Raw genomic sequence first — 18237 nt, 5'->3', positions numbered from 1 at the left:
TGAGATCAGCAAATTCCAGCAGTGTGGCCTGCTTCGTCTTTGTTGTTGTCCTGACCCTCATACTGATGCTCTTAATGTTGAGGTCTATGATCTACAGATGAAGCTGGATGATCAGACTGCTGAGTGGAGTGCTGCTTATAACATATAAAATGTATAAATAATAAAAAAATATGATATGGTTAAAAAATAGGTAATTTATCACAAATTGTCACAATTAAAAATGATCACAAAAGTGGCCCATACAGCACAAGCACTATGTTCTAAGACTTAAACCAAAAACAATCATGTTTTATATGATCTCATATGAATATATGATTTATATGATAAAATATGAAATAAAATAAACTGGAATTTTGGGTTGAGTCATTCCTTTGTTTCTATGCAAAAACTGCTTGGGCTAATGATGCAGGATGCAAATGTTTTCTATTAGAATCGTAGGTTTTTGTTGAAAGTTTTTCTTTTTTTCTTTTTATCTGTCATGGCTCCCTCCCATTGACCTGTTCTCCTGTAATAAGCATTTGTTCCCTGACTGTCTGCCATCAATTACACCGTAATATGACATGGAGCACCGCAGAGCCCGCTCGGCCCACTCCTGCTTGCTTCTTCCTTAATTAAAGTGTAGGGATTGGTCTCGGAGGACAATCCTGTTAGATTAGCCCTTATCTACTAGGCGGATGATCCCGGGATCTCATCTCAGTCCCCAGAATGATTTCAGGGAAAAGCAAAACAAAACACTCAACAGTCTGTCGATGTATATTCTGGAGCGCTTTGTCATGATTATTTTACCAGATTAACTTGATTATGTTAGGCATCTGATCTTTCCATCTCCCCAGCAGTCCAAAGTCTTTTGTATGTGATTTTATGTGACATCAGTGCTTGTGAGGACTAAGGTTAGTGTAATCAAGTAGCATGGACATCAGGTTATTGTTGTTAGTTTTACACCGTGCTCTAACCAGGCTGACTAGAGCTACTTGGTGCAGAGAAACCAAGCAACCAAAAGAATGCAAGTGCTTAGGACATGAACACTTCCATAAAATCTAGCTTTCATTTCTCAAGGTTCGTTTTGCAACAAAGTGACAAAAAAAGAAAGATATATTAAGATGCCATTGTCAAGGTTTCTAGAGGATGTAAGCAACCAGAAGTATTTTTTTTTCCAAGGTCAGAGCACTTTTTCTCTTGCTTTCTCACTCTCTCCTTTTGCCACCTGCATTAAAAGTGTTACTTCGATGTGATCACATGACAAGGGAAGGCTTTCAGTGGCTCTTTTGCTATTCTATTAACGCAGTGGGAGTTTGGAAGTTATTGTAAATAATTTAGCGTTATATGCAAGGTAGAGTTGCTCTATAGTGCAAAGTGAGCAGATAGACGGGGGAATTTGATTGGGTGACTGCTTAATGAAAGCGTGGCCTATAAAGGTGTACTGCACTTGAGTGCCAATGCAGGATCACATGACAGATGGTTACTTCACTGTGGTTCAAAGCTTTCTGTGATTGAAAGAACGTTTAACTACTGCAGTCTGCATAGATTTAAGGAATTATTAAATTCTGATGTCTTTTCATTGAATTTAATGCACTGGATCCCATATTTATTGCCACTTTAGATCAGAGGCAGTTCATTTGAGGGAATTTTAACCCTTGAAAAAAACATTGTGAATAGTTTTCCATCATCCAATCATGCATATGTCTCTTTTTTTTCTTCTTTTTCAGTGAGCAGAGTATCTGTCAGGCACGGGCTGCTGTCATGGTATATGACGACGCCAATAAGAAGTGGGTTCCGGCTGGTGGATCCACAGGCTTTAGTCGAGTCCACATCTATCACCACACTGGCAACAACGCCTTCAGAGTAGTGGGCCGTAAAATTCAGGACCACCAGGTAAGAGAAAGGGGAGCTGTGGTCTCCAATGAGTTGAAAATTATTAAATAGCATGATGGATTGACAAATAAATGCTCTTTTCACAGGTAAAGAGGTCAATATTTACCCTTAGTTTTATATAAATCTTAGTTATTTATTTATACTTTTATCTTTAGTTATTTATTCATTCTGAAAAGCTATTTATTTTTATGTATTTATAAATACGTTTATGTATTTATTTATAAATATTTTATTTTAGTTTTATTTATTTATAAATATTTTATAATTTATATGAAATAATTTAATCATTTTGGTCAACATTTCAAACCATTTTTAGGAATTTATGATGCACTTGTGCTGCTTTTTTAATGTAGATATTTGCAATTTTAAAATAGAATGGCTTAAAAGAAAAAAAAGAAACCTAAATTTAATTGGGCTTACATTTTATAATATTTATTTATATTTTATAATTTTATATATTTTATATTTAAAAATTATTTTATAATAATTTTATAATAAGTCCCCCTGTGGTGAAAATCAAGCTTTTAATGTTGTTTATATGTCTGTGTGGTGTTTTTAATATGCTTTCAGACAAACCTTGAGCCAAATTCATGTCAACACCATTGTTGAGTATTTTCTCCTTAAAACTGCAGTGAACCCAAAACGCGTTTTGAAATCGCTGGTGTTTCTGACGTCGTAAACTACCTTGTAACCAAATCACGTCAGCGTGTGATCCTCAACAAGTGGATCTCTGAGCTGGTGTGAGTGAGTGGAGGTGGAGCAAATTTGCACATTCATAGAACCGCGTATGTTAAATGAGGCAATGGTGTAGAGTTACAATCAAACTATTTTAAGGCATTAAGTTGTTTTTGTTTTTTTTTCAAGGAATTTTTTAAAATATCTCATTTTGGTGATCAAAGATGAATTTTAAGGGATATAACTATTATCTATTGGGGGACTTTAACAATACAGTAGGTATTGCTGCAAATTTATTGTGAATATTGTCACAGCTGAAGGGTGTTTTTTAGAATCTAGTCCGATATGAACGTTGCAAAAGCAATCCACATCCAGTGGGTTTAACAGAGTCGTCTGCTTGGCCTTGTTGTCTTCCCCTGCAGAGAGGGCTCTGGTTTCACTGCAGTGCTTTGATGACCCATGACACAGAACACGGGAGGTTTGAGTGGCTCACAGATCAGCGCAGCGTGGTTTAAAGAGAATAACATCTCATGAGAAATGCTCCTGTTCTTGTTGTGATTACAAGAATGTTTTGCTTGGCTACATTTTAAAAAAAATGCTGTTCATTTTTCCTTTTAGTGATTCATTGTTGTATTTAGGGCTGGACGATTTTGGAAAATAATCTAATTGCGATTTTTTTTACCAATATTGCGATTGCGATTTAATATGCGATTATTTTTTAAGCTCTTTATCTTTTCTATTATTCAACAAAAACAAGCAATAAATCATTGTAAAATAGGGAAGGGAATCTTTAGGCACCTCATGAGCCGATACATTTTTTTTCTTTAATTGATCTTATTAATAAAACTTAAAATATTTAATTAGGCTACATAATTATAAGTAGGCCTACTTATAATAATTACACATTAAAAAACTAAATTAATACAATTACATGTTAATAGTTTTAACAAATATAGCTTCAAAACAAATAACAAAGAGGGAAAAAGATACAAGCAATAAACAAAGAGTGCTTTCAGTATTTAAGAGTAGGCTGTCTGAACGTGTTCATCTCTTTTGAAATTATAAGATGTGGTTTGTCCTGTTTGTTTAATAACTGACTGTGTCACATTACCGGTAAATTCGCGTCATAAAAGCATTTTGAGATGCAAACGTACATTTAACCACGTAGACTCGCTCACAGCCGCATGCTCAAATGCTCTTCGCAAAACGCACGTGAGTATTTGAAATTGAAAGCAGCTTCTGTCGGTGATTTTCATATTTTTAATATATAAGCCAACTGCATTCCAAGACATATGATGCCTTCGTAGAACATTTGTAAGTAAAATACCGGCGGGCGAGACCGCGCACTACTGAAGTATATCACGCAGACCGCGCGCGTATCTCATATCTTGCGCAATGAAGCCCGCGAATGTCCTTGTAACTCGCTTCAACTTTTCCGAACTTTATTAAAGATTATTTCTCGTAAGGTTCGAGTGGTGTCGTGTGTGTGTGTGAGAGAGAGAGACAGAGGAATTAGAAGCAAGCAGAATACGGTTGTTTATAAAGCACATACACGTCTGTGTTTAAAACTAAGCTCAGACATATACAATACAGAATCGTTGGAGAGAATCTATAACACAATATCACATAAATTAAACATAAACTGTTATTTCCTGTAGCCAGGTCTAGGCCTATATGTGTCGCATGCCAAGTTGATGCTTCATCTGCAATACAGACTGGTTTACTCTCGCGTGTCACGTGACCAGACTATAATCGCAGCTTTGCGGTTTAAAAAATCGCATTTCATCATATCGCGATATTATCGCAAATGCAATTAATCGTTCAGCCCTAGTTGTATTTCAAGATAGTTCACACAAAGATCAAAATTCTGTCATCATTTACACGCACTCAGTATGTTCCAAACAAGTAAGAGTACGACTGTCTTTTTTCTGTGAAACATAAAAGGAAGAAATGATAAATGATGAAGAATGTACTGGCTATTTTTTTTTTTCTCATAAGATAAATAATGTCCAAAATGATCAAACAAGTGATCCAGATGTTTCATGCTCTATCTATATGAATCTTTTTACATGGCGCCATCTTCAACTTCAGAAGACTTGAAATATAGTGCACAAGTCATATGGACTACTTTTGTGGTGCTTTTTTTTTTTCTTTTCTATTTCCGTTGTTGTCATTTTGTAGTGTGACATCCCAGGTCACTTTCACTTTTACCGTATTCTATGTGAAGGAATGGCCAGTAAATTGTCCATTTCTCTTTTTGTGTTCCATGGAAGAAAGAAAGTCATGATGGAGAGTAAATTATATATATTTTATCACTATTCCTTTAATAAAAAGGCTACATGCACTGAACAATACTTTTATCCCATTCAAGATTTGGGAATGTTGTTTTACTCACACCGTGTCCTAACTACATGCAACGCGCGATAAAAGGTATCTTTCCCATAGTTTTTGTCCTAACCAGCCGTGACGGCGACACGTGACGATTCTATTTTAGAAACGGTTTCTATTTTTCTGCGACGTCGTGGCTGGAACAACAAACACAAAGTGTGGCAATGATAATCTCAGGTACAGTTTATGTGCTTTATTTAATGTTAAAAGCGTGTACTGTGACTTTGAATATCATTTAGGGCTCCCAGCTTTGTAGCTGTAAAAGCAACATTGGACAATTCACGATCTTGAAATTGAACAAACGAATGTTCAAACTGTGAACAAACAAGTGTATTCTTTGACAAAGATTGTTTTTAGTAACTCAGTAGCCTATCTATTTTAATAATGTTTAAATGGTGTAATATTTGTGAATTTGATTATGTAGCCTTCTTATCCATTTTTTTGGAAGTGCCGTCAAGATTACTCTCTGGTGCTGACTGTGCACTTGCCGTGAGACTCCGCCCACACGCTGTTCTGATTGGCTGTGGGTTTTGATTGATTTTGACGCATCTCGCAGTCACGTCGCGTCTAGTGTGGACAGACAAATTATTTGTCGCTGGAATCTTATCTCATCGCGTCTGGTTAGGACACGTTGTCAGAGTAACCTTGACCTTATCTATCGATTTGAATTGCAGAAAATGCCTCTCTTTTTTTTCTTCTTTTTTTTTTCTTCTAGCTATTAATTGATCAAGCACTCAATCTATTTCCTGACCTGAGACTGAATATTCAAAGATGTATGGGTCAAACAGAAACGATGTTAAGAAAAAGGTCACCAAAACATTAAACATCCCATTTATTTCTAAAGCATTAATAATACTGGATTAGTTATGCCCTGTAGCTGCTGTATTAAATGGAAATGGTAGAAAAATTCTTAACATTTCAGGATTTTTAGCTTCTGTACAAGAACCCTTTCTGTGGTTAGGAAGCCATTTGTCTCTGGGTTTAAGGTGGCATTTGCTGAGATTAACTAACCCTGGTCCCATTTGAATGCTATTAACATGTCTTATATAAAACTGCCATGTTCGCATTCAGGAAACATGGTGTGGCAGTAAAAAATTCTGTTCTGAATGCTTCTAGCGTGAGGGCATATTACTGAAAAATGGCAGTGCCTTTTATTGGCGGTATTTAAAAGTTCATGACATTGCTAAAACATCTAAACAAATGTGAGCGGTATGTGCTGCTTTAGCAACCTTTTAACCGGTTATCATCTTTTTGTGTAATTGTGAACTCCAGTATGTAGTGGGAGAGACTTCATTAACTGCCTCTTAACTTCTAAACACACAAACTGTTGGATGGTTGACCAACGGACCTCCTTTTAATGTTGAATGTTGCTTGTAATGCATTTTTGTTGTAAAAACCTAAAGTGCAGCTGCAGCATAATCAAGATTCAAATACACTGTTTATAATGATCCGAAACATGTAAAATGGGTTATTTAAAATGGAAGCATCTGTTTAGCAACAGTTTTGTGCATACATTGGAATATACATATAATAATACATTTCTTCAACATGTTTTTCCAATTGTTTTTATAAGCAAGCGAGCATGCCACAGATGTTGTATTTATATATATATATATATATATATATATATATATATATATATATATATATATATATATATATATATATATATATATATATTTATATTTATATTTTCCCCTGAGGTCAACTTATAATACATAAGTCAAGGTTTCATGCATCAAAAACATCATACATGAACATTTTCCACCTACGTTCTGTCCTTTTAGAATGAAAAGGATTGGATTATTTCTTTCTTTTTAATTCTTTTTTTTTACTTTTGACTAAACAACCTTTGCATTTGAAATGAGTGGCAATGCTTGCTTCTGTTTTGTAAATTTTATTATTCTTTCTTCTTTTTTAGGCCCAATATAGTTGCTGCTTTCCCATCCTTCAAAATAGCCCTTTTGTAAAGTCTGCATTATATATTACCTGACATCAAGGACTTATTTGTATGCTGTAACCTGATATATCCAAGTCCATTATATCCTTGTTAATAAACAGCCAATCAATTTCTCTATGAAGGTTACTCCGTGAAGGCTGTCTAAGATTTTATCTTTTAAATAGCATAAGTGTTCAGCTTTGTTGTCACTGTGTTGAACCATTTTTTTTTAGTCAGGAATGTCCAGCTCTTTTCTTTTTATCTATTAAGGTCTGAATTCTGTTTCTAAGGTCTTCGTTTATTAATCGAAGAAAGGTAAAAGGTATCTATTTTTTATTTTTCTACCCCACCAAATAAGTCTCTTAGGAAATACCTGTAATTCGTAGGTATAAAGTAATTTGTAGGTTGATTTCCATTAAAAGTGTTTATCGTGTTTAACATTGCTATGTTTTAGCCACAGTTTTAGCATCCCAACCAGCTCTGCATAGCAACAATGGTCCAACCAATGATGTGAGTTTTAGGCGGAGCTATCTTTTTTTCAACCAATGGCTGATGGGGAGTGTTTTGAAAACCTTTTTGGTAACAGTTAATTGTTTTGTTTTTTTGCACAGAAACTACACTTCACCTTTGTGTACTAAATTTAGAGTGTTTCATATCACGTAATTCACTGCTATACATTGCGTATGTATTATTATTTTTTTTTCTTTATCTGTTCTTTTCCTGTGAAGAAATTAACTGTTAAAAAAAGCCTTTTTCTTTTCCATTGTTTGATGAGGACACTTTTTTTACACTTTAAGTGAAGTGCAAGGTAATGTGCACTTAAAGGTAACCTTTATTCAGCACTGACTGTGGTTGTTGCTCCCTGCTACACAAAAGGCAGAAATGCTGAGGGGGTGATGACACTGTACATGACTCATTGCTATTTTATGGTTATTCAGTGTTTCGTGGAAAGCCTATTTCTGCCTCTGAGAGTAGCTAGGCCTTTTTAGTCCTGGTTACTTTAATAATTCATGAACGGCACAATCATCACAGTGATATCTGAGGATGGAGTGTATCAGGTTACTTCAGGAAACTTACTGACATTTGTTGATGAGCTATTCATGGTGGTTTAATGACCGAAATGAGTAAAGCGTTGAAGTGCCACACACAAGGCAAATGTCAACACACATTTTACGTTTGACCTACCATAATAGCCTTGTCATCTATATATAACTGACTAATGTCTTCAGATCTATACCTGCTAGTGTGCCAGTAACTAGTCATTTAGTAGACACTTCTTAGCACAGATTGAAGAACACTCCGTAGCAAGCTGAGCAGGGCTCATCAAAAATGAAAACAAAAGGTATATTACCAGTGGTTAAAAAATTAAATCATATATATGCATGTGTGTGTGTATGTATATACAGTGCTATGCATAAGTTTAGACACCCATGCTAAAGTTGACTAAAAAGAGGAATAAAAAATCATCTTTTGGAAATTAAACTTAATGCCTTAATTTAAAAAATTAGGAAAAATTTAAGGACACCAATTTTATTTGTGAATGAATAATGTATCGTAAATAAATAAATGTTCTTCCTTAAAATACAGGGTGCATAAGTTTGGACACCCCTATGTTAAATTCCCATAGAGGCAGGCAGATTTTTATTTTTAAAGGCCAGTTACTTCATGGATCCAGGATACTATGCATCCTGATAAAGTTCCCTTGGCCTTTGGAATTAAAATAGCCCCACATCATCACATAGCCTTCACCATACCTAGAGATTGGCATGGAGTACTTTCCATAAGATCATCTCTCAATGCAAATCAAACTAGCTATTAGGCTAACTGAAATAAAACCATGGGGTGTCCAAACTTATGCACCCTGTATTTTAAGGAAGAACATTTATTTATTTACGATACATTATTCATTCACAAAGAAAATTGGTGTCCTTAAAGGTTGGATTTTTTCCTAATTTTTTAAATTAAGGCATTAAGTTTAATTTCCAAAAGATGATTTTTTTATTCCTCTTTTTAGTCAACTTTAGCATGGGTGTCTAAACTTATGCATAGCACTGTATATGTGAATATTATATACAAATATATAATGTATTACATGCATTTACAAATTTAAAAATACACTGAACAAAATTATAAACGCAACACTTTTGTTTTTGCCTCCATTTTCATGAGCTGAACTCAAAGATCTAAGACTTTTTCTATGTACACAAAAGACCTATTCTCTCAAATATTGTTCACAAATCTGTTTAAATCTGTATTATTGAGCACTTTTCCTTTGCCGAGATAATCCATCCACCTCACAGGTGTGGCATATCAAGATGCTGATTAGATGTGCCTTAGGCTGGCCACAATAAAAGGCCACTCTAAAATGTGCAGTTTTATCACACAGCACAATGCCACAGAAGTTTTGAGGGAGCGTGCAATTTGCATGCTGACTGCAGGAGTATCCACCAGAGCTGTTGGCCGTGAATTGAATGTTCATTTCTCTACCATAAGCCGCCTCCAAAGGCGTTTCAGAGAATTTGGCAGTACATCCAACCGGCCTCACAACCGCAGACCACGTGTAACCGCACCAGCCCAGGACCTCCACATCCAGCATCTCCAAGATCATCTGAGACAAGCCACCCGGACAGCTGCTGCAACAATTGGTTTGCATAACCATAGAATTTCTGCACAAACTGTCAGAAACCATCTTAGGGAAGCTTATCTGCATGCTCGTCGTCCTCATCGGGGTCTCGACCTGACTGCAGTTCATCGTCGTAACTAACTTGAGTGGGCAAATAATCAGATTCGATGGCATCTGGCACTTTGGAGAATTGTTCACTTCACAGATGAATCCCGGTTTTCACTGTACAGGTGCCAGACAGCATGTATGGCGTCGTGTGGGTGAGCGGTTTGCTGATGTCAACTTTGTGGATCGAGTGGCCCATGGTGGCGGTGGGGTTATGGTATGGGCAGGTGTATGTTATGGACAACGAACACAGGTGCATTCTATTGATGGCATTTTGAATGCACAGAGATACCGTGACGAGATCATGAGGCCCATTGTTGTGCCATTCATCCATGACCATCACCTCATCATGCAGCATGATAATGCACGGCCCCATGTTGCAAGGATCTGTACACAGTTCCTGGAAGCTGAAAACATCACAGTTCTTGCATGGCCAGCATACTCACCGGACATGTTACCCATTGAGCATGTTTGGGATGCTCTGGATCGGCGTATACAACAGTGTGTTCCAGGTCCTGCCAATATCCAGCAACTTCGCACAGCCATTGAAGAGGAGTGGACCAACATTCCACAGACCACAATCAACAACCTGATCAACTCTATGCGAAGGGTCACACCAGACACTGACTGGTTTTCGGACCCCCACAGACCCCCCAATACAGTAAAACTGCACATTTTTGAGTGGCCTTTTATTGTTGCCAGCCTAAGGCACACCTGTGCAATAATGCTGTCTAATCAGCATCTTGATATGCCACACCTGTGAGGTGGATGGATTATCTCTGCAAAGGAGAAGTGCTCACTAACACAGATTTAGACAGATTTGTGAACAATATTTGAGAGAAATAGGCCTTTTGTGTACATAAAAAAAGTCTTAGATCTTTGAGTTCAGCTCATGAAAAATGGAGGCAAAAACAAAAGTGTTGCGTTTATAATTTTGTTCAGTGTATATATATATATAATTTTTTTTTTTTTTTTAAATAATATATATATATATATATATATATATATATATATATATATATATATATATATATATAAATATATATATAAATATATATATATATATATATATATATATATATATATATATATATATATATATATATATATATATATATATATATATATATATATATATATATATATATATATACACATATACATATACATATACATATACATATACATATACAGGTGCTGGTCATAAAATTAGAATATCATCAAAAAGTTGATTTATTTCAAGAATTCAACTTAACAGGTGAAACTAATATATTATATAGACTCATTACATGCAAAGTGAGATATTTCAAGCCTTTATTTTTTATAATTTTGATGATTATGGCTTACAGCTTATGAAACCCACAAAATCAAAATTCCAAAAAATTTGAATATTACATGAAATCACACAGTAATTACACAGTGATACCATGGTCATTGAACCAGGTTTTGGTTATTTTGACAGTGTGGGCAGGTGCAAATCCTGCTGGAAAATGAAGGAAGCATGAAGTGCTCTGAAAGTGTCCTGGTAGACGGCTGCGTTGACTCTGGATTTAATAAAGCACAGTGGACCAAAGTCCTCTTTTCTGATGAGAGCAAATTTTGCATCTCATTTGGAAACCAAGGTCCCAGAGTCTGGAGGAAGAATGGAGAGGCACACAATCCAAGATGCTTGAAGTCCAGTGTGAAGTTTCCACAGTCTGTGTTGGTTTGGGGAGCCATGTCATCGGCTGGTGTTGGTCCACTGTGCTGTCCACTCAACGCAGCGTCTACCAGGACATTTCCAGAGCACTTCATGCTTCCTTCAGCAGACAAGCTTTATGGAGATGCTGACTTCATTTTCCAGCAGGATTTGCACCTGCACACTGCCAAAAGAACCAAAACCTGGTTCAATGACCATGGGATTACTGTGTAGTTACTGTGTGATTTCATGTAATATTCTAATTTTCTGGGATTTTGATTTTGTGGGTTTCATAAGCTGTAAGCCATAATCATCAAAATTACAACAAATAAAGGCTTGAAATATCTCACGTTGCATGTAATGAGTCTATATAATATATTAGGTTCACCTGTTAAGTTGAATTCTTGAAATAAATCAACTTTTTGATGATATTCTAATTTTATGACCAGCACCTGTATATATATATACACCATTTCCACATTAAATGCGGTTGTATATGTATCAGTGTCTTTAATGCACATTTTCACTTTGTATGATACTGTTTAGCATGAAACGACTACCACTTAAGATGTTTTTGATGTTGAGTAAAAACAATGGAAAACTGTCCAAAAAACTTGACTATAGAACCATGGCCCAGTTTTTAATTCTTGTTGCTCAGTTTCATTAATGTGTTGAGAAAACTGAGAAGTTTTCTGCACTTGTCAGTTGTGACAGGATGGCTTACAGTTCACAGTTCCTTTTATAACGCTTGCTAATTAGTTGCACTTCTTATGATAATTACATTGATGTCAAAAGGATGAGAAATTGAAATGACTGGGAAAACAGCCAGTTACCACAGAAGCTTCGAGAAAGATTCACCCTGTTGAGGACATGCTTTTGAGAGAGTTTAAGAAGTCAGTCAAGTGTTTGATATTTAAAGGGGTCATAATGATGGTTCTAAAAAGAAGGTTATCTTGAGTATTTGGCTAAATGCAATGCGTTTACACGTTTTTAGGTTAAAATAGTCATTATTTTACACATACTGTACATTATTGTTGCTTCTCTATGCCCCGCCTTTCTGAAACGTGTCGATTTTTACAAAACTCATCGTTCTGAAATGTGCGGTGTGCTCTGATTGGCCAGCGATCCAGTGCATTGTGATTGGCCCAAAAACCTTAAGCGTGTGACGGAAATGTCACACCCCTTAACATATTTTGAACATCAGCTCCCAAAGCAATGATGACAGGTTATAATGTCAGCTCTACCCAGGGGGGCAGTGTTCCAGAAAACATTGCTTCCCCGGGCGCCGCCATTGATTAGCGGACCCCCACCTGCTGTTAGCATTCCATTGACTCCCATTCATTTTGGGGTCACTTTGACAGCGAATAACTTTACATCTGAGGCGTTTAAAGACTCCATTTGTCCATTGTTTACTTCTAAAGAAACACGAAAATGTATAAAAGGCTCCATTACCTTGTATCTTACGTTATGGCCCAGTAGAAACAGTTTTTGTAAAAATAGGCTAACGATTGTGTCATAACCACGCGACTCTCTGTCGCACAGTAGAGAAATTACCGTATGGACAGGAGGAGAAGCTCGCGGGCAATCGGGGGGACGTGGAGGCAAAATGACAAAATAATTAATCAGAATACTTAGCAAAAGTTGCTCCTGCTCCTAGCTCATGGACATATCCTACTCACACTCTCCGTCTCTGCAAGTTTCGGAAGGGAATGATTCAGATTTCTTTTGGCACAGCTACTAGAAGACAGACGGGTTGCTCACGTCACATCTACGTCGTCAAGCTCAGTTTGAGTCTGCGCAGTACGCTCGGCCATCAGGAAGTGAGTGCTTCTAATTTACTTCACTTGTCTCCGTTGAATCTAATGGGGTCGCTGTGTCCATTTCTTTTACTGTCTATGGTTCTACCTTATCAGTTCGAGCCCAAATCTGAACCGGAAAATGCAGATGACTAAGCTGATAAATTTGTCAACGCGACTGGACCAGATCGTATCAGATAGGTAACGTTATTTCATTGGGGACATAATTACTGATTATAATGATATAAACTGTCTTTTATGCGTTGCGCTACGCTACGGGTGTGAGAACACTATGTAAATATAACACTATGTCTGCATTTGTGATCGTAAAAACGACAAGCAAGCGTTATTCTAAACTGCACAAAACTTGCGTTTGAATAGTCAGTAGCAAATTCTTAAAATACGAAAACATACTTACTGTGAGTCAGAAGCGCCAGACTGAACTTTGCAGTGTTGTATTGCCCACTTTTTAGAATCAGCCTTTGTGTACAGCCAGCCTTGTACTCTCACAGGTTCTGGAAACAGTCCTCTGAAAAATGCGCAGCATAGTCAAATATTTTGGTTGTACTGTTCTGGAACAGTGTTGTAAATAAAGCTTAAGCACTGTTTTCTAATTGTGTCCTCTTTTGGAAGGCCAAAGAAAGTAGTTTGGCTTTCATAACGAAAAACACACAGTGTCTCCACGACATGGCGGCGGCGGCGGCGGCAACATAACACAGCGAGAATAAAAGTTACGCCGCCTTTCTTTGCGTATACATTTGGCCGGTGTTCTGAAACTGCCCCCACACACTGACGTAGATTTGTGGAGGCATGTTTGAACTAAGCGTTTTAGGAAGGCGTGGCTGAGCCTTAACTTTACTTTTACAAAGAATATATCTTTAGGTTTGACACTTTGAGCTTTGTAACTCAGCAGATCTTATACTTGCTCTACATAACACACTAAAGACAAAGGAAAACAAGAAATCGCATCATATGACCCCTTTAAGTATCTCCCACCCATTTGCAGTTACCACATTTACCAATTAGTGTTAATGCTGTAAAACTTGTCTGGAGCCAAGCTGGCCTCAGCATCCTTTGTGAAACTTTTAAAGAAATGCTTTTTCTTTTTTATCTACAAGAATAGAGGTGCTGCTTGCAGCAGTTTTTAAATCTCTAGTTCGTCCTTGTGAATCTTTTAGAGAACGAGTCTTGGTCGCTGAAGTGCAGTGTTATCTGTCATCTTTAAGTAATGCTGATGTTTCTGCTTTGTGGTGGTTTATTGAGAAGTTTTAGAAATTTTTACTTGAAACTTTTGAAGCCTTGAGTTTTAGCGACTTGGATCTCATGAGTAAAACGTGACTTTGCATATGTTTTTGCAAAACACTGAATATGTTGGCCATACTAAACATGAGTTTTATTTTCTCCAGTACAGATGAGACTTTAAAGGGATAGTTCACCCAAAAATGAAAAGTCTGTCATCATTTACTTATCCTCAAGTTTTAGTATGAATGTCTTTCTTTAGCTGAACACAGAAGATATGTTGAAGAATGTTAGTAACCAAACAGTTGACGGTAGCCATTTATTTTTTAGATTTTTTTCCCCCATACTTTGGAAGTCAATGGCTACCGTCAACTGTTTGGCTACCCATATTCTTCAAAAAATCTTCTTTTGTGTTCAGCAGAAGAAAGAAATTCATACAGGTTTGGTCTGGGACAACTTGAGGGTGAGTAAATGACAGAATTTTCATTTTATGGGTGAAATATCCCTTTTTTCATGTGTGTGTGTGTTTTTTGTTGTTGTTTTTTTACCATGTTTAGTGACATATTTTACCTGTGAAACTTTATAGACTGCTCCCTTTCGGCTTATTAGCGGATATGTAATGCTTCACAGTCCTCTGAGCTTTTAAGTTAAGTTTTAAGTTACAAACAAATGGTATTCAAGCATTTATTTGAATTTATATATGCTGTTCTCTTCTGTCATCAGGTGGTAATAAACTGTGCCATTCCCAAGGGGCTGAAATACAACCAGGCCACGCAAACATTTCACCAGTGGCGAGATGCACGGCAGGTGTACGGCCTTAACTTTGGCAGCAAAGAAGATGCCAATGTATTTGCCAGTGCCATGATGCATGCCCTGGAGGTGCTGAACTCTCAGGATGCAGGTGAGAATGCTGTTTTCACACCAGCTTGCAAAGCTTAATGACGTGCGAATTGTGTGAACTGGCTTCTGTGTTACACTTGCACTTTGCACTATTACGCTGCATTCCAAAAGTGATACTCGGACACTTCGGAAAAATCATACAAAGAATAATCTTGGAACTACTATAAGCAATTCTGCAGAATCATCTGTTTAAAGTATTAAATAAATGTATAGTTCTGATTATTAGAAATAAAGCTTTGGTTATGACTCCAACCAAAAGTTTATTAAAATTAAGATACAATAAAAAATGGTTTTAATAAAAGTGTTACATTTCTTGAATCCATTAAAATGGCTAAACAAATATACACTGATAAAAATAATTATGTGGTGAAGTAAATGCTACAGAAAAACAAAAACAAAAATGTAATTTCTACATGAAAAAGTTAGTTCAGGCAAGAATAAAAAAAAAAAAAAGTAAATTCTAAATTTGTACTCAACTCAAGCTTGTAGATATTAAAGTGGAAATATCAATGATATAAAACTAAGTAACCTACTCAACTTTTCTAATACTGGTATGCCCATCATGCACTAGAGCATGAATAATTAAAAACTTTATTTACACAGTTTTATCATTGCTTTTGTTGTTAGGTTTGGTAACTTTCAATTTTGTGACATCTGGATTCATTTTCTACTCAAAATGACACATTCATACTCAAAAATGATCTATCAAATCTTACAGTCGTTGTGTATTGTGTACCAAGTATTGAGGTCTCTGTGTTCGGATGCCATGTTACTTTCATTATGTAGATACAGTATGGAATCTATACAATTTCTATTGTATTATTTACTTATGTTTCTTAGTAAAGCATACACTTTAAAAGTGTGGTTTAAATTCAGTCACATAGTGTTTGAGTAAAGTTAAATTTGTTAAATTTACTTAGTTAAGTTGATATTACTTAATTATATTTATTTAATTTCACATATAGAATTAAGTAATATTTACTTAATTGCTTCAATTAAATGTTAAGTGTCAGTCAAATGCATGTTAAGTTCAATAGTAAGTAGGTTTAACTTGATAATAACAGATAAGTTATTTTTTCAGTGTCATATTACTGTTGCCACCATTTGAAAAGTGATTTTTGCCACAGTAACATCAGCCCTTAATCCTGGTAAAATCACTGTAATGCACTGTAACGCATAAGATTGCTGATACTGCAGATTACAAAATCTTCACTTTGTGTTTTTATTTTATGTCAGACACCAAATCTATCAAAAACAGTCTAATTAGTAAATGTTCTGTTACTGTTTTGTGTTTGGTGCTGGTGAGCCTTGCAGAATTTAATTTTGTTCTGGTCTCTGCCCAGTGAGTGAGGTCACATTTGGAGCCAGACTCAGCCTATTGTGCTCAATTAATTGTAATTTAGCAAACGGGGCCTGCTTACAGGGGGGTTTGTTTTGTATGCGTGTTTATGAGAGAGAGAGAGTGTCTGGGTTACCTCTGTTTGTGCTGATTGAGTTTAGGGGGAGGTGCCTCGGCTTGTGAATAACAGTCTGCTTGAAATCCATTCATCTGCAGTGGTTGCGTCTGCATGTGCTCACACACGTGTCGTTTTCTGCCCTTTTTCCTCTGCTGTCTGAGACCCTGGCCCGGTCACAGCAGTCATCCACATACCGAGCTCAAGGTTCTCAGCGTGGCAGGGCAGTTCATTGCTGAGGTTGTTTGCCTGTAGAAACAGATGATGCTTTGTTTTGTGGACTGGACTCTGCTTGTCTCTGAGAAATGGCTGATCAGTGAGTTCTTAACTGTTGCATATTGAGCTGCTCTCTGTTCTACAGTGAATCACAATAGTAAGGTCATTCTGTTAACCCCATACTGTGTTTGAGGCAAGGATGCTTTTTAAAGGATTGTTTGAATTGATTTCAGCAAAAGTTGGATTTCATTATTGGAAAATGATATTTCAGTGATGCATAGAACAAATATGAATGTCACAGTTTGATTTTTGACTTGTAGACATGCTTGTAACAGGAGGGTTAACTTAAACTTAAAAAAAAAAAATAATAATCAGTTAGTTGCCAAGGCAACATTTCTCATTTTCTTTTACATTTTTCATCTAATATTTATATTTTATTTCAGATTTATTTCAGTTAACAATAACTTTTTTTACTAGTTTAAGTTAACAATAACAACACTGGTTCTAAGCAGAGTTAGAGAGTTAAACTAACTATTTAGTTGCAATTCTACTAACTTCTTTTCTCAGTAGCATGACAGTAGGTCACCTCTTTTCAAAATAATCTATCCTTTCCAGTAACAAACTTTTTTACAATGAGTAGTGATGCACAGAAGCAAGACAATCAAATCTAATAAAATTAGAATGTCTCTTTCAAATAGTTAGCGATTAATTCAGTGAGTCAATTCGTTCGGATAATGCATACAGATGAACTAACCCTTGAAAATGATTCACTGATTCATTTGATCCACTCGGTTTTGTTCCTTGTATTTGCTGAACAAAAAAAAATTTTTTTTTTGTGTAAAAGTACCACTATCAGAATTTGCTGTATTTTCCATAGTTCTGTTATTTATTTTTCTTTGTATCTGAGAAGGGAGAAAGGGAATTTTTGAGACCATATTCATTCAAGCAATGCAGAAACTGTGACTGTTGCCATTTTCCATGACCTTCAGTTCTTTGTCTCACTAATCTCGCTATGGAAAGTTATCTAGTCACTGCGCTTGGCTCCTGTTATCGCCACAGGAAGCCTCAGACTCTGTGGCCTTATTACTGTCTATTAATTACCTGAGCACGGCAGTTAATTATGCAAAGCGATGTTAATTATGCATACTTTGCTGATGTGCGGATATCCTAGCGGTCCAAATCCTCTGACTGTTGTGATCCAAAAAACAGTGAATTAACTCTGTAAGTAAAATGCTGTTTACTGTGAAATTTTCATTTGTATCCGACTTTTAGACCTCCCCCCAGACCTGGAGAAATGTCTGCTCATCTCCTGCTGCCTTGGGGGGAGACAAGTCTTCAACATGGAAGTTTCG

The 18237-nt window shown here is 36.3% G+C and overlaps 1 protein-coding gene across 6 annotated transcripts in view; it reads left to right on the top strand.

Annotated features, from left to right (window-relative positions):
- Positions 1-18237, top strand: part of enah (ENAH actin regulator) — a 109724-nt gene that overhangs the window by 46753 nt on the left and 44734 nt on the right. For all 6 annotated transcript variants that reach the window (XM_079887383.1, XM_079887387.1, XM_079887385.1 and 3 more), the window contains exons 2-3: positions 1707-1872; positions 15039-15216. In XM_079887383.1, the coding sequence (XP_079743509.1) occupies positions 1707-1872; positions 15039-15216 (344 nt within the window). The remainder of the gene's footprint in view (positions 1-1706; positions 1873-15038; positions 15217-18237) is intronic.

The sequence above is a fragment of the Squalius cephalus genome (assembly GCF_949319135.1).
Source record: "Squalius cephalus genome assembly, chromosome: 12".
NCBI lineage: Eukaryota > Metazoa > Chordata > Actinopteri > Cypriniformes > Leuciscidae > Squalius > Squalius cephalus.
The sequence above is the reverse complement of the archived record's forward strand: the minus strand, read 5'-3'. Positions and strand labels throughout refer to the sequence as shown.